At 57.2% G+C, this 19,081-nt stretch overlaps 5 protein-coding genes across 5 annotated transcripts; 2 read left to right on the top strand and 3 right to left on the bottom strand.

The window, feature by feature from the left end:
• Window positions 1-599: 599 nt before the first annotated feature.
• Window positions 600-1,610, top strand: DCS_02841 (transcription initiation factor TFIID subunit 11; the record flags this gene model as incomplete). The annotated part of the gene is made up of 2 exons (XM_040800167.1): window positions 600-1,166; window positions 1,251-1,610. The coding sequence occupies 2 exons, from the start codon at window positions 600-602 to the stop codon at window positions 1,608-1,610; spliced, it is 927 nt and encodes a 308-aa protein (XP_040661050.1).
• A 1,702-nt stretch (window positions 1,611-3,312) lies between these two features.
• On the top strand, window positions 3,313-4,457 carry DCS_02840 (uncharacterized protein; the record flags this gene model as incomplete). The annotated part of the gene is made up of 2 exons (XM_040800166.1): window positions 3,313-3,327; window positions 3,570-4,457. 2 exons carry the CDS (start codon window positions 3,313-3,315, stop codon window positions 4,455-4,457), a joined length of 903 nt encoding a protein of 300 aa, XP_040661049.1.
• A 1,600-nt stretch (window positions 4,458-6,057) lies between these two features.
• DCS_02839 (delta12 fatty acid desaturase) lies at window positions 6,058-7,606 on the bottom strand (the record flags this gene model as incomplete). Its single annotated transcript, XM_040800165.1, has 2 exons — window positions 6,058-6,464; window positions 6,583-7,606. 2 exons carry the CDS (start codon window positions 7,604-7,606, stop codon window positions 6,058-6,060), a joined length of 1,431 nt encoding a protein of 476 aa, XP_040661048.1.
• A 5,384-nt stretch (window positions 7,607-12,990) lies between these two features.
• DCS_02838 (uncharacterized protein) lies at window positions 12,991-14,782 on the bottom strand (the record flags this gene model as incomplete). Its single annotated transcript, XM_040800164.1, has 3 exons — window positions 12,991-14,391; window positions 14,562-14,619; window positions 14,706-14,782. The coding sequence occupies 3 exons, from the start codon at window positions 14,780-14,782 to the stop codon at window positions 12,991-12,993; spliced, it is 1,536 nt and encodes a 511-aa protein (XP_040661047.1).
• Window positions 14,783-15,250: 468 nt separating this feature from the next.
• DCS_02837 (TBC domain protein) lies at window positions 15,251-17,460 on the bottom strand (the record flags this gene model as incomplete). The annotated part of the gene is made up of 2 exons (XM_040800163.1): window positions 15,251-15,751; window positions 15,814-17,460. 2 exons carry the CDS (start codon window positions 17,458-17,460, stop codon window positions 15,251-15,253), a joined length of 2,148 nt encoding a protein of 715 aa, XP_040661046.1.
• Between the last annotated feature and the right edge of the window lie 1,621 nt (window positions 17,461-19,081).

The raw sequence follows: 19,081 nt of genomic DNA, 5'->3' as shown, positions 1-19,081 counted from the left end.
TCGACACGAGTGTCGTTGCGTACGCTTTAACTTCTCCGACATGGCCGTTGCCGACAACTTCTAGCGCCCCCTCTACCGTGGCCCGATTTATTTCAGCAACGCCCTACGCTGGCCCTTTTTCCATCAAGATCTCGATGATGCCGATTGCATCACCCACATGCGGCTCGAAGCAAGAAGATAGGCATCTCTCTATGACGACCGAAGAACTATCCTGTTACGCACTGCCGAACAATTTCCGATCAAACGAACGCTTCCGCTTCACGATGCGCTCCGAGTGCCACGTCTAGTACTACTTGTATCTTAAAGCCTGGCTGCACCGTAGCCATGGTAGTTCAGCCGCCGAGGTCGTCACGACGTTCCACTGCGTCTTGACGGTCATGTGACTTTGCCGTTGAGAGTGTCCACCCGTTCAACTAGCACTGTATCACTTCGTAAAGTACATGTACTTGCACGCTACTACCAGCTGCAAGCATGATTACGCTATTTCATTGTTCCACCCAACACACCTAGCTCCCTCCCACTTCACTCACCACATTTCCTCATGACCTGCAAGTCGTTCGATTTCGTCTCATGAACGCACAAACTCTCAAAGCTTCATCATGGCCTCGCCGCCGTACGCGTCGTCTCCGTTAGCCATGTCGCCGCCCAACCCGTCGCCGGCCGTTCTCCCCAACAAGAAGCGGTCCTCGACGCTCGACGGTGATGGTCCTCCGGTGAAGCGACGCAAGCCGTCGGGCGTGTCCCAGCCGGCGCATCCTCTACGGCAAACATCGTTCCCACCCGAGGTCCGGTCGCCATACGCACGATCGCCGTCGATGGATGCATCATCGATCGTCAGCGGCAGCGCCGTCAGCGCGCCGAAGAAGAAGCGGGGACGCAAGTCGAAAATGGACAAGGGCGACGAGTTGAGGGAGCAGACGCCAAGCCTCGTCGGTGGCAAGGCGCCGACGACGGTGAGCGGCCAGGGAGGCGAGAAGGAGGGCGAGGACGACGAGGACGACGAAAACCAAGAGATGGCGCTGGAGGAGGGCGTGGCGCGCACACAAGAGCAGAAGCAAGAGGAAATAAGATTGCGCGCTCTCCTTGTGGAAGCGTTTGACAGCGAGCAGTACAACCGGTACGAGCTGTGGCGAGCGGCCAAGCTGTCGGACGCGGTGGTGAAGCGGGTAAGTGAAGGGGGGGGGGGGGACGACGGAGGAGCAGGACCGTCTGCACGCTGACCGGCCGGTGCTAACGCGAGCCGACTACAGGTGGTCAACGCTACGGTGTCCCAGTCGGTGCCGCAGATGGTCAGCACCGCCGTCAAGGCTGTGGCGAAGCTGTTCGCCGGCGAGATCATCGAGTCGGCGAGGCGGGTGCAGGGGGAGTGGATGGCTGCGGGCGAGACGCAAGCGGAGGTGGCGACGGAGCCGCCGTCGGTCGACGAGGAAGGCACCGAGAGGGAGATGAAGCGCGGTCCGCTGCGTCCCGATCATCTGCGCGAGGCGTGGAAGCGATACAGGGCCAGCGGTGCGAGCCGCGGGGTCGGGATGCAGCAGATGTGGCATGCGCAGCAAGGAGACGGCGTCGAACGGTTCTCGACCCGAACAGGTAAAAGACTGTTCAAGTAGGCGGTGCTTTGGGTGCTTGCGAGAAGTCATTGGACGTTGAGCGTCGGGCAATATGATACCCATACCATTCATCCTTCCATACCGTGGCCAACACTAGGTCCAAAATGCTCGTGCCGTGTCGCCGCAGGGAGCTCCTAGTCCATGCTCATGCCCCTGCGTCCAAGAGCGAGAGGTATAAAGGCATCATGACCTCCATCACTTGCACGGGAGATGTCTGTGTAGGAAACAAACGCGTATGATGGCAGGCAGTTTGGCCCGCCATGAATGACGAGCATCATGCAAAGGCTCTGGGACGGCAAATCAAGGGGTAGTTTACGGGGTACTCAATACTAGGTACGTAGTGATATTGTGCACTAGTAGGTGTAAGCACTGTAAGTACATGTACGTGCAAGTACAGTACGCCGAATGTGCAGCAATACTGGTACTTGATACTCCGAATTACGGAGCACATGCTGACCATCATAAATGATCCGCATTATATTATTAGCATAATACTTACTGCAAAAGTACTCCGTACATGACTACCTCGATGGTACGGAGATGTACATGTACGTGTACGGAGTACGGTGCAAGTTAGTGTATGGAGTACTCGCTATACGAAGTGGCCAAGTACTGGGGCTACAGCCATTGACGGTAGTGGCATTGGCCCTATGAGAAGTGCACTGCAAGTACTCCGTAGTTGTACTTACTTACTTCCTTACTTAATGTATGGAGCAACTGCGTAGCAGCCCTGGACATAAATACTAGACGTAAGTAGCTGTAATAAAGTACTTACTTAAGTAGGTTGTACTTTCAGGTGTGCTTGTACTTTCAGGTGTGCTTGTACTTTCAGGTGTGCTTGTACTTTCAGGTATGCTTGTACTTTCAGGTATGCTTGTACTTTCAGGTGTGCTTGTACTTTCAGGTGTGCTTGTAATTACTTACTTGTAGGACCTGGGTGGGTGCCCGTATTAATGATTACAGTTCTTGAATCAATTGTAAGTATTAATTCCTCCGTATACATACAACTACTTGTAAGTAGGTGCATGTACTCCGTACTTGTCCTGTTATTGTACTCCGTACAGTACTAGTTACTTACAGTACATGTTCTGTAAGTAAGAATCAATGGCAGCGTTCCTCTGTAGATGTACAAGTAGTAACTTGCAAGTACTGTACGGAGTACTCCGTACTACTTACAGTTCTCCGTACAAGTGCTCCTGAACTTGCCCCGCCTCAATCAAACGTACCTACGAGTACTCCGTGCTTGTACAGTACCTACTTACAAGTACTTACTCCGTACTTACAAGCCCGTACTGACTTGCGCCTACGGGTGGCGCTCCTATCCACAGCTCGTGGTGGGCCTGCTGTCACTTCACACCTTCTTTCTCAGGTTCTCAGGTCCACCCCACTGCGCCCACTGCGCCCACTGCTAGCTAGCCCACTGTAATAGCCTGCACGAGTAGGTCACCAACGACGAAAAAAAAAAATACACCTCCGTTGCTGGACCCTGCTTGGCTCCTCCCCGTACTCGCACTCGGATGGTAATCATAACGTCTCCCCCCCCCCCCCCCCCTCCGACGAGCTCCACCCTCGACGGGCAGGCCAATTTTTTCTGGCAGAGACTTCCTTCGCGAGTTGCCTTCTCTGCGTTGTCCCAAATCACTTTGCCGCTCCATGCATTGGTCTTACATTCAACGAGAGCCAAGGTTTCTGCGGTACGATCATGGCGGGAGCAAAGGTAAGCGGCCTCCCCTCCCCTCTCCCCTCATCGACACCTCGTCTCCCGTCCGTCTTGTTGCGTCCCGGTCTCCCCTCTTCGTTTCCCTTTTGCTGCCGTTTCGTACGGTGACGCAACTCCTCTCGTCTCGCCGCTCCATGCCGGCGCTCACTTGCTTGGACCTTTCCTTGGGCGACCTTCCTTGCGCATTCGTTTGTCCGTCGACGGCCCCGGTTTCCTTGTCGCTGATGACGGAACGATAGACGGAAAGCTCGACGTCGGCGTCGGCCGTACGCATCCGAGAAAACCAGCGACGCTCCAGGGCCCGCCGAAAGGAGTACGTCGAGAGCATGGAGCGCAAGGTCAAGGACTTTGAGCGCCGCGGCGTCGAGGCGACGCTGGAGATGCAGCAGGCGGCACGAACCGTGGCCATCGAGAACGCGCGCTTGCGGATGATGCTCGCACGCATGGGCGCGAGCACCGTCGACGTCGACGATTTTCTGCAGTCCTTTCAGGAGCAGGATGCCGCCCGGGCCCTCGAGTCGGTGAGGTTGCAGGGCTTGTCATCCGACCCGCCGGACCAAGATATCAAGGGCCTCGTCCAACCGAAGCCCGACGAGACCCGTGTCGGCAAGTCGACCGGCTCCGACGACGGCCACCACGGCCACAACACAACAGGCCCCGACTCGGCCCGCTGCTCGGCCGCGACGGCGGCGGAAGCGAATGCGACATACCACCCCCTTCCACCCTGGGTGAGGCGTCCCGACGCCGCGGCCGTCACCCCCTTCGACAAGCTCGACGTCCTCGCCTTGGCCAGCATGCAGCAAGGGTCCTGTGATGGCATGCCGCGGAGTACGGGACATTCGTCGGCAGACTCCCGAGCCGACAGTCCCTCGACCGCCGGTGCCAGTCCCGGCGCCATCACCCCGTCGTCCAACGGGCCTCATGCCCTGTCCCCTCGCGGTCCATCATCATTCGCTTCGCCCGTGGAAATGTCCTGCAACGCCGCGGCCCAGATCATTGCCGAGATGCAGGGCTACGGCCAACACCGGGAACTGGTGCAAGATGAGCTTGGCTGTCACGGCCAGAGCAAGGGCTTTTCCAAGAGCTCGGTCCTATTTCACATCCTTGAGCGCGAGGGCCACTTGTGATTTCATCTCTTCGGCTCCAACATCTCGCGCCTCTTCTCTTCGTTGCCCTTCATTTTCGTCCCACGCCAGCAATCGCCGAGCCGTGCGCATGGAGGGGTCCTCAATGGAAGGTCCTCGGAGGTACCGCGAGTGCAATGGCGACGGCAACTTGACTTGGACCTTCGGCTTGCCACTGTCAAGTTCGTGGCACCCAAGGTGTCGCCCAGGGCCGGGCGTGTGGGGTAGCCGGAGCGTGGTGAAGAGACGTTTCGTGGACAATTTACGCAGTCTGTCTGTCACGCCGTCGCCTGAGCAACGAAGGTGGCCACCTTCGGAACAACATGCTTTTGGGCGAGGCCAAGGTCATCATGTTGAATCCGACGCCCGGGTCCGACGGGAGACTAGGAGACCAGGGGGCACAGGGAGTGCACGATGGTGAGGGAAGCGCCATTGAGGGGTGGCGTACCAAATTCTCACCAACTCTCTCATGTCGACTGCAGAGTTGAGCAGCTACTGGCCGCTGCCACCACCATATCTCTTGCTGACGACGCCAAAGGAAGTGGACGGCGGGCGCTGCGCGAGAGCAGCATTGACTGCAGAAGAAAAGCTGGCCGCCCTCAGTGTGGGGGGCCACAGGACTCTACGTCGCCTCCGGCACGACGGTTCCTGATAAGCACCATGGCAATGGGACGAAAGCGACCCAACTGTCATGTGAAGGAGACGAAATCTCGCCTGAGAGAGCAGGCTGAGCGTCTACACTAGGGTCAATGTGGCCCAGGTGCCGCATGGAGAATATCACGACGGTGCCGACGATGCAGTCCTTGAAAGACGCTGGCGTCGGTTTCCTTTCTTGCCTTGTTTGATTCGACGAAGCATCACGGCCATGACAGAAATGCGCACAGGGTATGGTGCGCCGAGAGGGAGAAGCGACGTGACGAGTTGGCCGATCTGTCAGGCCATTGTACTATACGATACATATAAATGATTGGGCAAAACTGTAGAGTTAATAATATTAAAAAACAATACTTCCATGCGAACTGCCAACCAGCTTGTCGGCCTGGAGACATGCCTCAAGCATCAGAGTGGCAGCGTAACGCAAGATATGGCCGATCCAGCTCCATCCAGCCTTCAGAGAAAAGGCACTATTGCCGAAGATTTGCCGTCCAACCGAACGATAGCCATATCAATAATAATACTTCACAGCCAAGATTCGCCACTTCAACTCCTACCATTCCCATGTCCAAGATGGCGGCATGATATGGCATGCATTGCAATTCCCGTGCTTGGCTTCGTTGCTCATCAACATCTAGGGCAGTCTATGTATGACGTTGTCTATCCCGTCCGTCCAGCGATGCCCACCTCAGTCTCTCTCACCCATCAGACATCGCTTGTCTACTTTTTCGTCTTTCCTTCTTTCCCTCTCGTCGTCTTTTTTCCGCAATTTCCATTCCAGTCAACCCACTCAACCCTTTTGAAGCACAGATGAACCAAATCTCAACATGATGGACAAGAAGACAGCAAACAAGATCAAGATGCCCGGGACCGCTCGAAACACAAAATAACAGCCTCTTCAACGCCAACCTCCCAACTATAGCCGATCAAGAGTCGACAGCGGCTGGATTTAGGCCTTCATCGACATGGGCTTGGTGCCGAGGCCGTTCTTGTTGCGGAAGAAGAGAATGCCCTTTGCGGCGCCCTCGGCCTTTTCGCTCGGCTCCACCCACTGGCACATGCGAGCGCTTTTGTACATGGCGCGGATGAACCCCAAGGGGCCGTCCTTGGTGTCGGAGCGATAGTGCTTGCCCATGATGGGGCGGATGGCATCCGTGGCCTCGTCGGCGTGGTAGAAGGGGATGCTGCTGACGTAGTGATGCAGGACGTGCGTCTCGATGATGCCGTGCAGGAGGTGGCGGCCGATGAAGCCCATCTCCCGATCGATCGTCGCGGCCGCTCCTCGGACGAAGTTCCACTCATCGGCCGTGTAGTGGGGCAGAGACGGGTCCGTGTGCTGGAGGAAGGTGATGGCGACTGCGGAGGAATCGAATCAGCAACGGAATACGGCAGGACGACGACGACGGCTCGACGACGACGACGCCGACAAGGCCGGCCATGGCCACGACAACGGGGGACGGGGGGGGAGACGAACCAAGCCAGTGGTTGACCCAAAGATACGGGATGAAATACCAGACGGCCAGGTTGGCCCAGCCGAACTTGTTGCCGAGAAAGTACAGGGCGGTGGCGGTGAGGCCGATGCCAATGTCACTGATAAGGATGAGCTTGGCGTCCTTGGCCTCGTACAGGGGGCTGCGAGGGTCAAAGTGGTTGACGCCGCCGCCGAGGCCGTTGCGCTTGCCCTTGCCGCGGCCCTCGCGCTGGCGCTCGTGGTAGTCGTGGCCGGTGACGTTGGTCAAGAGGTAGTTGGGCCAGCCGACGAGCTGCTGGGCGACGAGCATGATCAGTGTGAAGACGGGCGTGTCCTCGGCGAGCTCGGCGAGCTCGTGGACCTTTCTACCGAGGCGAGATGCTTGCTGCTCGCGGGTACGGGGGACGAAGACCATGTCTCGCTCCATGTTGCCGGTGGCCTTGTGGTGCTTGGAGTGGGAGATTTGCCAGCTGAAGTAGGGGACGAGGAGGGCCGAGTGCAGGACCCAGCCGGTGAAGTCGTTGACGGCACGCGAGGGGGAGAAGGCACCATGGCCGCACTCGTGGGCGATGACCCAGAGGCCGGTGCCGAAGAGGCCCTGGAGGACGGTGTAGAGGCCCCAGAGGAGGGCGCGAGCGAAGGTCGAGGGAACGTGCTCTGGCGTGACGAAGTTGTGGAAGAGGAGGAAGGTGGTGGCGAGGCAGACAAGGTCACGGAGGATGTAGGCGTAGCCCGTCAGGGCCGAACGCTCGAAGCAGTGCTTGGGGATGGCATCGCGGATGTCCTTGATGGTGAAGTCGGGGGGCGTAAAGGCGTTGCCGTAGGTGTCGACGAGGCCGCCGTAGTCGGTCGCCTTGCGAGATGCGTCCGTCGAGGACAGAGAGGAGAGAGAGGTCGAGGAGGCCGACTGACGGGGCGAGTCCGAGGGCGAGACGGCGGTCGAGGACTCGGAGTCGGCGACACCGGCCGAATTGGCCGTCCGGCGAAGGACGGGGTTCTTGCGAACCGACGAGGAGACGGCAGCCATTGTCGTGGAGGCAGGCGAGCGGGAGCCAGTGAGTTGGGTGAATATGTTCAAGAAAGTGCACTCGGTTTTGAGTCGATTCAATCGCCTCTGTCCTGCCTCGTTTGGTCGAACTCGTACCGGTCCTCCAGTCTTCTCTGTCGTGCGGAAGACGAACAGGGGCGAGGGAGAGCTCTGCGTGTAAGTAGGCGAATGTGCGGTCGTGAGAGAGTGCGGTCGAGACGAGATTGATTCTCGGCTGACTCGAGGTGTCGGAAATTGTTGGGGCCTAGGAGGGTCGTGGGGCGGAAAGTCACCAATATCTGTACAGTACGGTACTGTACAGCACTGTGCTGCAAGTACTTGCACCTGCTTGCAAGGCAATGGTCGTGCCGGTTCGGTACCTACCTAGTACTTAGGTATGTATGGCGGCCGTGTAAGTGAATGCCGACTCTGGTTGGAGGAGCAGCAACAGCGGTCAAAAAAATTCGTTACCACTGCGCGAATGGCAAGTCGGAAATGGAGGGGATTGCGTCGTGGCGATGAAGAGCGAGAGAGAGAAGAGGGAAAGCAAGAGGAAAAGAATGGGCAAGGGGCCGATGCGAGACAGCGCACAGAGGGCGATTGAGTTGCAGGTGGAGTGCGAGGAGTGAGCTTGTCTGGTCTTTGGTCCGCGTCTCTGCGGCACGACGGAGGAATTGGTAGTGTGCAATGCTAGCACGGGCCGGGGGGGGGGGGGGGGGGGGGGCGAGGAGGCAGACTTTGTCGAGCGTTTGCAAGGGCATGTATCTGAACGGACGAGAGTGGTAGGTCGCAGCAAACCGGCACACCGCTTCCCATGGCCGCTGGCACAACGAGGGGGTTGGCGGCAGAGACTTGTCACCAGCCAGGGCATAAGCCTGCAGGATTGCATGGTGCCCATGTCTCGAGATTTACCGACGCAGAACCGATTCATCATCACCAAAAGTACTCCTTACTGTACGCAGCATTCATAGCGGACGGAGCGAAAGGACGGGAGGGATGAAGCAAGATGGTACGCTCGGCGAACGACGGCGCACAAACCAGTGCACAAGTACGGAGTACATGTACACCCACCGAGTGCTTGTACTTGCACTTTATGGCGGTCCAGGACAGTATTCTCATGCAGGCACTGCGGACTGCACATGTACTGTAATACTTAGTTGTGAGTACTAAAGTAAGTGCACTGCAACGGCCCTGTGGTCGCCAAGCCTCGCCGCATTCACCGTTGTACCGTGCTGCACTGCATTGCCAGTACCAAGTGAAAGCACAGTACTCCGTACTCCGTACACGTCGGTAAAATGCAAAACCTAGCAGGCATGCAAGTACATGCCCTGCACTCCGTACAGTAAGTACTGTAAGTACTTGCACAGTAGAGGGGACAGCACCCCAGAGGCAGCAGCCGATTGTTTCGAGGTGTGGACGGACGATGAACGATGGCGCCCCTGACATTCAGCAGGTGCCGATGAGTCTCGAATTTCCTCTTCGAGACACTCTTCGAGGGGACGGCCAAGCATGTGCATCACCCTACGGCCCATCGCCTTCACATGTCGGGCTGCATGCTGGCTGGGGAGGAAGACGAGGAGGCAGACTTGCGCGTTTAGCGACGCAGTCGTTGGCCTCTAAGTACTCTCGCGCGCTGCCAGCTCGGGCTAGGCCACGTCCGTCATTGGCCGTCGTGGTTGGGCCCTACAATCGTAGAGGCGGCTTGGCTGACGGGACCAGGTGGGGACTTGGGACATGAGACGCCGGCGCGATCATACAACAAGAGTGCGAAGGACTGCACGGCACTCGCACCACTACAACTAGGTACAGTACAAGTAGGTAGTAGTGGTGTTTGGAATCGTAGTGCCGCTCAGGCTTGCGCGCTTGTACGTGACCGGCATGTTGTGGTAGAGTAGCAATACTTGCAGTGCATAGGTACGGAGTACATGTGCAGTTTTACAGTACTAGGTACACTTACAGTACACTTACAGCACAGGCAATACAAGTAGATTTAGTTGTGCACCTATTTGCCGTCCTTGTACTGTAATACAGTGTATGTGGCACCTGCAGTATGGAGTACAGTACGGTACGGTAATAGTACCATTTGTACGGAGTACTTCTTGCGCGGCTGGTGGGTACCTATCCAGCTAAGCACGGCACATACTTGGACATGTACGGTAAGTACATGTGCTGTAGGTGTAAGTACAGTACTCACGCTCCAGACCGTAATTCCACACCTAGTAATACGGAGTATTACTTACAGGTGCTTATTTGTACACCTACTTGTGCAGACAGTGTAGGTGCACTTGCTCATAGAGCTTGTGCTTTAGTAGATACAAGTGCTATGCTATAGACTACAAGTACAAGGAGAAGTGCGAGCACAACACTCAGTCTACTGTACACCTGTGCTACAAGTATTCCGTACATGTGTACTTACTGCAATGTACTCAAGTACTTGTAAGTACTGTACATGCCCATGCAAGTAAGTACGCATCTGTGTGCTGCACGTCGGCGTAAGTACAGTACAGTATGTAGCCTGTACTTGAGTAGGTCATTTGGTGGATACTCCATCTCAGGCTCGTAAATGCCCTCGTTTAGATTGGACGACAGGCTAGATTGCTGACCACCCGATTGCAATTGGCCTGGAGGCGAGACCAGCACATGTGCTGTTGTCCAGTAATAATACTGCCTGCCATGTACTTAGATGTAAATTTGGGGAGTACTGTTACTCGTGCTCATGCTGCCACCAATACTTGAAACGTCCAGTGCATGCACTGTACATCACTGCAAGGACTATCAGTACTCACTACGGGTACTTACTTGGTACAGCCACTAGACAAAAATGATGCTTCAATTTTGGTGGCGCTACTGCTACAAAGTGAATCGACACTTTTGCCACCCCACCGTATTAGTTGATCCTTGGAGCAGGACGGGGAGTGAACTGCTGTGGTGGCAAGTACAGTACTGCACTCCGTACAGTACACCATGTGTGCTTGTATCACAAGGAACTTACAGGTACGGAGCACGGAGCACATATACTTACTACCTTAGTATACAGTAAGTGAGTCGGAACAGTGTGCTCCGTACTTGCATGCAATAAGTACCTAAATGTGAGCACCCCGTTGCAGCGGCGCAATTGCAATACTACTTACGTACCTCGTAGCCTCGTAGGAAAGGCAACTGAAGTGCAGGGACGAGGCTGAACTAGAAGGGGTTCAAAAGCAAGTTTCTGGCATTATTGCCTGTCTTCATGAACATGTAGGTGTGCTAGTACCAAGGCGCGCACAACTACCAAAACCCACGCCTACAGCCCAAATCAACATGTGTGTACGGAGGAGTTGCAAGTAAGTACTTACAGTAGGTGTACAGTAGTACGGTAAGGAAGCACTATCGGAGCAGCTCCAGACGAGAGAGCAAGTACTTACTGTATCCTGCCACGTACAGTAGTTACTGTACAGTACATGCAATGCGTTCCAGGTGTAGAATGAATGGGTGTGATACTCCATAGTATACAAGTACCACATGTGTGATTCTCGGTAGGAAAATTGTACTCCGTACGTTCTTCTGTATTACCAGCACTTGACCCGTGCAGCGTGCTCCATACTGCAGGGTATCTACGTGCCTACTTACAAAGCAAGTATTGTTACTTGTAGGAAATGCACAGGCACTGCTGGTAGCATGCACAGGCCGACTGGGTGCTCGTACGAGTTCTCGTCATGGGCGAGAAAAGATCTTCTGTTGGGAAATTTGTTGAGCCCAGCTAAGTAGTTGTACTTACATGTAGAGCCCGGACGGCGGGCGGATGCACGAACCATAGGTCTAAGTACGGAGTACTTGAGTCCAGGATTACCGGCTTACTTGGGTGGAGCCCGTATGCCCACATTCCCAGTCCACTATTTAGGCTACTCAGACCAGACTCGACTTAGTTCCGGACTGGGAACCTTGTGGAGTCCTCCAAACTACGGAGCACTTACAGTTTAAGTAAGTACAAGATGTGCCGAACATTACGGGGTGCTCCATACTGTGCCATGGCCTGTAAGTAGGTACTAATACGATGCACTTGATTGGTGCAATCAGAAGGTCTACATGTAAGTACTTACAGGACTCCGTAGTAATTACACACTGTATTTTGTAACGAAGCGCTAAGTACTTACAAGTACGTAGTGCGGAGTCCAAGTCCACTTGGTAATATTACTTGCAAGTGCTCGTACGGAGTACAACAACTGTAAGTAAGTACTTACATGTACTGTAAGTAAGTACGTATGAACTGTTATGATTATTACTCCGTACGCATGTGCGTACTGGATGAGCATGTACTTACTTGTACGGATGCTGTACTCACAGTACATTTACAGCACTCCGGAGGCGCAGGAATAGTTCCTATCAGCGTCTGCATACCTAGTACTTTATACTGTACTCCGTACTCGTTCGTATGGGCGCGTCCGTTCCTCTCCCTTGAACACAACTACAGTAAGTACATGTACAGTAAGGGCTTCACATATACTCGTCCGTACATGTAGGCAGATGCATGCTCCTAGCGTGCTCTTCCAGAACGTGCCATCCGTACGTGCAAAGAATCACAAGCATATTCGTACTACATGTGTCTGTATACAACCATCTGTAGACGGCGTTACTGTGCACTCCCGAGCCCAAATATTTGCCAAATCAACGAAATCATGAAACGCACATGATGGCCGAGAAACGGTGGAGACACTGCATTCCGCCCTGCAGTATACCTGTGGTGCAAGAGGCTTACACGGCCACCGTCGCTGCCACCAGCGGGAACGTTTGACGATTTCAAGCCATGGTCGACGTTCCTGCTTTCTGTCGCCCGCCTGAATGAAGAGCCATAGTTTGTTTCCATTGCCGAATTGCACCCCATCCAATGGCAAAAAAAAACATCGTCTCATCGTCAACCAAGGGCCATGTGGTGACCGAAACCGTCGTGAGGCATGCGGTGGTCTGCTTGCGTTCGGCGTGTCCTTGTATATGTAGATGCGCAAGTAATGCTCCGAACTTGCTTGGAGGTATACACCTGTACAAAATTTCAGCGCTTACGGAGCATTGTTACTTCCTAGCATGTGTACTGTACAATGTGTGCGCGGTGATGCTCAAAGTGCTTGCGCAGCCGGCCTCGTCTTCATCCAAGGCACGGCCGCCGCAGCACGGCCGCCAACGGCGCGCTTGTAGAGGGAGCAAGCTAGTGGCAGCCATTCAAGCGAAAATGAAAAAAAAAGTAAATAAAGGAGGAAAATGGGGCAGGCGAAAATAGAAGGGAGCGACAGATCCCACGCTTCCAACGCCCAACGCAATGCGACCGCGCTCATTCGAATTGACTCCCAGCACATCATCGTCGGCGTCGGCGTCACCAGCGTCACGGCCGACGGCCGCCTCCACCCATCAGCCTACCACGGCACCAGCTTGCCGTCGCTCTGAATCACCTGCGCCAGCCGCTGCGGCATGAAGTCGACCCAGATGTTCACCCGCTCCTGCTCGAGCCTTCGCCAGGCCTCGCGCGCCGCCTCGCGCAGCGTCTCGTCGTCCCAGTCCTTCTTGGGCAGCTCGCTCTGCCACTGCTTCTGCGCCGGCCAGAGCGACTCGAGCGGGCTCAGGTCCGGGCTGTCGCCGCAGCTGAAGACCTGCCGCAGGCCCGTGCTCTCCTTCCACTGCTGCACCATGTTCTGCTTGCTCAGCCCGCCGTGGGCAAAGGCCTCGACGTCCTCGTGCAGGATGAAGGCCTCGCCGTTCTGGAGCCACTGCTTGACCGTCTTGTCGAGCACCTTGTCGTGGTAGGCCGCCATGGTCAGGACGCCGACGTTGTTCGGGTTCGTCGACTCGTCGTAGAAGACGAGCTCGCTCTTGAAGCCGTGGCCGGCCGCGGCCCAGGCGTGCAGGCGCCGGACGTCGCGCGGCCATTTCGCCTCGGCCATGTCGCCGCAGCCGGTGCAGAATCGCTCGCCGGGCCGGGGCAGCAGGCGCACCTTGCCGTCGAGGCCGAAGCCAAAGTGCAGCTCGATGCTGAAGCGCATCGGTCGCCAGTCCTGCGCGTGCGGGTACGCCTCGAGCATCCGCCGCGCCCAGTCGACCCTCTTGTCGCAGCAGCGCTTGTGCACCACCGAACGGCCGCAGCCGAGGCATCGCCTGTACCACATGGTGCCCATGGTCCGGTGCAGCGTCCTTGGGTTGCACGTCATCTCGACGCCCGCCGCCTTGGCCAGCGCCGTCCAGTTGAACGTCTCGTCGTCCATGTAGCGCTCGTCGTCCCACATGACGGCCTCCATCCTGCTCTGGTCCGCGTCCGAGATCTTGTTGGGGCGCCCGCGCGTCTCCTCCCACTCAGGGTCGCTTCGTTTGCTCGACGGCAGGCTCAGGGCCGAGTACCCCTGCGAGCGGGAGAGCTCAAAGTGCCGAAAGATGGCCGACTTGTTGACGGGCAGGCCTTGCGACTCGAGATAGGAGATGGTGCCGCGGACCATGGCCCTCTTGGGCGTGTCGCCTTGCTTGTAGCTGCCCGCCGGCATGATGGCTCGCCGCCGCCGCCGACGCCGCCGCCGCCGGGAGTGCAGCTGGTGATGCGGCTGGAAGTGCCGCCGGGAGTGCAGCTGGGGACGCGGATGGAACGCGGCTGGTGATGAGCTGGGGACGCGGCCGGGGACGCAGCTGAAAGTGCCGCGGGGAGTGCAGCTGGCCGTGCAGCGGGCCGAGCGGCCGGGGGTATGGCTGAAGGTGCGGCAGCTGCCCGACGGGAAACCTCCGGTCCGTTGCCTCTCGACGATGAGATCGTGGTATGGCTCGCGGGAGTGCAGCTCGAAAGGTAGTCGTGGACGGAACAAGTGTCAGCTTGTTTTTGTCTGCGTCGTCTGGGTCTTGGGTTGCCTCTCCTTCTGGCTAGCTCTTGCTGGGATCTGACCACTTGCTAAAAGTACCGGGTACCAAGGAATATTACCTAATCCAGGCATTGGTCAGGGTCTGGCACTCGGGACTCGGTAGTGGCGGTTCCGTCTTCGTCAGACCACTGGCGCTTCGCCTTGCCCCTGCCTCGCAGACAAGTCGCAGCGCGTCCTTGTATGAATCACGTGATCTTTGGTCGGCCAAGGCTGACTCGCAAAACATCTCCTACTTCGGCTCACGGGTTCGTTCACTCGTCGTCGACGGCCATTCCGTCGCAGTCAAGCGTCCATCAGAGACGACAGCCATCGGAGAAGGCGGGCAATGCAACGTAAATATCGTCCGTATCTATGTGGTGTACTCGACTGCCATGACGTATGACTAATTATCCAAACAGTTCGTTGACACGTAACAAGCCTCCCCTAGTCCAACCGCTTACCCCGTCCGATGCGCCCCGAGGGCTAGCTATGGTGAGATTAAAAACAATATACTTACTCGTAGAATCGGGCTCTAGGTTGGGAAGAAGACGGATGCGGGAGCAGGGCGTCGATCGCCTCTCCGCATTGCGAGATGACGCCAGATGGTGTGGGCTCGCACCCCGCTCGCATCCTTGTTCGTGTCTGTACATTGATATACATGACCTACCCGCTGTAAATCAGACCCTATACATTTGCCGTGCCGTGAATATGTGCATGTGCAGGCTTCGCCCGTCGCCCGTCGCCCGTCGCCCCGTCGTGGCTCGGCAGCCATGGAGATGCCCGAGACGGGAACGCGTTCTCAAGGGTGGCCCGCGTCGCGGACCGCCTGCATGAAGCGTTCTTCCGCTCCAATCTCTCCAGCGGCGCCCGTCCATGATTTCGCCTCGGCTTTGGACATGACGGCCCTGACCTCGGCGGCCGTCCTGCTGCCTAGCAGCGCCATTTCGTGCGACAGGAGGACGGCAACAGCGGCGCGGACAAGCAGGGGGTCGCCCTCGAAGACGTAGACGTCCCACAGCCGGGCGGCCTCGTCGACGCCGAGGTAGCTCGTGAACATGCTCACGAACAGGTCCCTGAGGTAGAGCTTCGGATCCAAGTCCTGCACCGTTTGCGTCAGGTGATTGTACAGCGCCGCCGAGCTGCGGCTCAGCTTCTGCAGCACGAGATTGAACGCCGCCGTTTGGGCCGCTTGGTCGGATGTGTAGAAGGAGAGGAGCAGAGGTCGGTTGAGGAGGTTGGCAAGGGTGACGAATACCGCTTCCGGGTCGGGAAAGTTCAGGAGCAGGAGCGCGGCGACGGTCTACGGCGTCGGTTAGCATCCGCCGCCGTGGGGAGACATCACGTCGGATCAGGGGCACTCACGTTGCAGCCGAGAACGTAGCCGATGTCGTTCCGGTACATGGCATAGGCGCTCAGCACGTCGACGAGCGCCTGGTGAAGAGGTCCGCTGATTTGAAAGATGCGCAAGTCCCTCCACGTCTTGTCGCCCGCGTCGTGCCGGATCTGCTCGAACCACTTGGCCCTCCTCACATCCTCCGAGTCGCCCCTGCCCGTCTTGACGCGGGCCTCGAGGTCGTGGGCCCGCGCGAGGGCCGTCCGGAAGGTCGTGCCGGAGAGGCCGAGCTCGTTGCCGACGGCCCGTGTCCAGACGGCGCCTCGGCTGCGCGGGGCGATGCCCTTCCACCACAAGTCCCTGGTCTTGCGCTCTCGGATCGCCTCGTTCCACCGCGGCAGGATGTCGTTTTCCCAAATATGCATCGAACTGTTGGCGTTGGCGTCCCGAGACTCCGTCTTCGATTGCCGTGCCGCCTCGCGTCGCTCGTCGGCCTTGGCGCTGGCGACCATCATCCTCTGGTACTCCTTCAGATGCCGCTTCTCCTCGGCCCGATCCTTGGGGGGCAGCCACGAGGGTCGCGTGCGGCTTAGGACCGCCTCCTTCTCCTTCGAGATGGGGAGGGGATCGACCATGATGTTGGATCGCCGCAGGGGAGGGAGTTCGGGAGTCGACGACTTGACCCTCTCCTTCTTGTCGTAAAAATGATCGAGCGGGGACTGGCTCGAGTTCCAGGTGTTGGGCCGGCCGGGGATGGTCGGTCGTCTGGCGTGCTGCACCACTTCCTCGTCCGCGTGCTGCTCGAGCTTCTCGGTCAGAGCCTTGGCCTCGTCACTCAGCTCGGCGTGGGCGGCATTCCAGCTCAGGGTCCGCGTCCGGATGGGAGCGGGAAGCGGAGAGTTCCTGTCGACGCCCTCTGCCCGCCGGGCAGGCGACCGCAGGGAGCCGTGGGCCTGGGAGACGGGCGGGGTGCCGTTCCCGACGCTTCGGACGCGCTCCTTGGGCGCGCCATCGGGCGAGGGGGACAAGGAGGTGCCGCGGCTGGATGGCCGCTCGCTCGCGGGGCGAGGCGAGATGGGAACGTTGTCAAGGATGATGCCGTCGGGAATGTCATCGCCGTCATCCTCGTCGCAGTCGTGTTCGATCTCCTGAAGGCTTCGGCGGTCGCGGTTCACCTGCCAGCTCCCGCGCCTCTGCCTCGACGGCTTGCTCGGAACCCGCGGGTTCAGCGTCTGGGCCGGGCTCGTGCTCCGGTGGCGGCGCGGGACAAAGGGCAGCGAGGTCGAGAGGTTTTTCGTGAGGACGATGGAGCGCGGGTCGGAAAGGCCCGTGACGCTCGTGCTTCTCGGGTTGGACGCGTAGACGGCGCTGTGCAGATTCGGGAAGGAGCGTCGAGGCTTCGCCGTTCGTTTGGCCGCGATGTTCCTACCCGGCGACGGGATGGCGAGCGGCGTCGGGTTGGTGCGGACGGCGAGACTGCCCGACGAACTCTTGAGCGTGACGGCGTCGTCGAGGCCAATATCTTCGAAGTGGCTGGCGTCGACGAGATCGCTGCCGTCGTCGCTGTTCAGGGAGCGAAAGGACGACGACTTGGAGCTCTTGGACGTGGTCATGCCCGGGGGAGAACAGGGGCGCATGAGGACGGCGCTGCTGATTGCCGTTCCTTGTTCTCGCATCATAACTGCAGCGGACGAAGGCGATGCCACATTGCAGGCACCGTTCGGAGAACAAATCGGCCGGTCGGCGGGGATGCGGTTGGGTGTGGGGGGTGGGAATGATTCGGGACGATGCGGCAAATGCCTATGGTAGAATGCGGACCGAGAAACGACGAGAAGCGAGGGGCGAAGATGAAGACGTGCGACGCAGTTGTTGCCGAAGCCGGGTGGCAGTTGCAACGCGCAGCATCCAACGTGCGCCAACCGATGCAAAGGACGACGACGGGAGCGGACGAAGGGGAGATGGGATGGCGCGACGGTGCGATGGCGGCGGGAATTGTTTTCGGCAAAAGAGCGATGGTTGGAATCTGCGGCCTGCCCCTGACGAGGACGATGATGCCGACGAGAATTTGGACAGCCGATGCTGGAAAGGAGACGTGCGTGAGGTGGGGAGTTGGAAGGCGGCCAAGAGGGCTGAACGAGGGGACATGAACGGATTAAACTGTTATTAGATTATTTGGTCGAGCCGACCGAATGAAGACAGGCTGGAGATTGAGAATGAATAGGTAGAGGAAAAGCGAGAGAGAGGGGATCGAGGATGGCGTTCGTCGGTTGCGGTTAGTGCCAATAATCTAGCAGGAAGAGCGTCTTTGTGACGGAGCGGGAGACGGCTTGTTATTGCCCTGCAGGCTCCATAGGCTCCAGCAGACCGCGGAGAGGGCCCCACGGCGGATGAGAGGACGCCTGGACGCGCGCCGACCAGCGAATTGTTAGCCTAGCTGGTTATGGTGGACAACGGCGGAATATCTGCCAAGATGGGAGGGAGCTTTGGGACCTGATGGAACCCCTTTTACAGCTGGGAGCGGATGCGGAGTGTTCGAGTGACAAAGGATCGCCAAAGTACGGAGTACGGAGTATTACTGTACAACTAACTACATCTGCTCGTGCTAGGAATACTTGTATAGTATTGTACTGTACAGTACGTGTACTTTGCAGGTACTCTGCGGTACTCCCGTACGATTGTCGTTAAGGAGGACTAAGAGAAGCCTGCGGCAGTAGTAACGCGGGCGGTACGACGTACAGTACGAGTACTTTCACGTACTTACAGTACCTGTAGGCAGGGGGGAATCGGTGGGCGGGCGGGCCGAGTATCTTTTAAATGAGCCCTCCATTACGGGTTCATGTGTAAGTACTCCATACGTTGTACATGTACTCCGTACTTGAGAGGAATTATTACTTGCTGTATTTACACTTCAGTACGGAGTACTGTACGGAGTGCTTACATTCAAATATAGAACATTAATACCAGTACGGAGTATGGAGTAATACTTGCACTCTGTTGAATACTGTACTGTACGGAATACTACAAGTCCGTCTTTGTATACTTACTTGCCTACGGAGTATTAATGCGTTTGAAGTATTAATGCCTCCATCTAGGACTGCGGTGTACAGAGCCCGAAGTACATGTACTTGGTATAATGAATGTGTACAAGTACAGTACAGTACTTGTAACACTTAGTTGTACATCAAGGACCTATACGAGTAATTACTGTACAGTAAACGAACCAACCCCCCCTCCCTGTTGTCAGTTTGTCCATCCGTCGTTGGCATTGACGCAGGACCCATCAACGAAGGAAACAGG

The sequence above is a fragment of the Drechmeria coniospora genome, chromosome 01 (assembly GCF_001625195.1).
Source record: "Drechmeria coniospora strain ARSEF 6962 chromosome 01, whole genome shotgun sequence".
NCBI lineage: Eukaryota > Fungi > Ascomycota > Sordariomycetes > Hypocreales > Ophiocordycipitaceae > Drechmeria > Drechmeria coniospora.
Note: the sequence above shows the minus strand (reverse complement) of the source record. Positions and strands in the feature narration are given on the sequence as shown.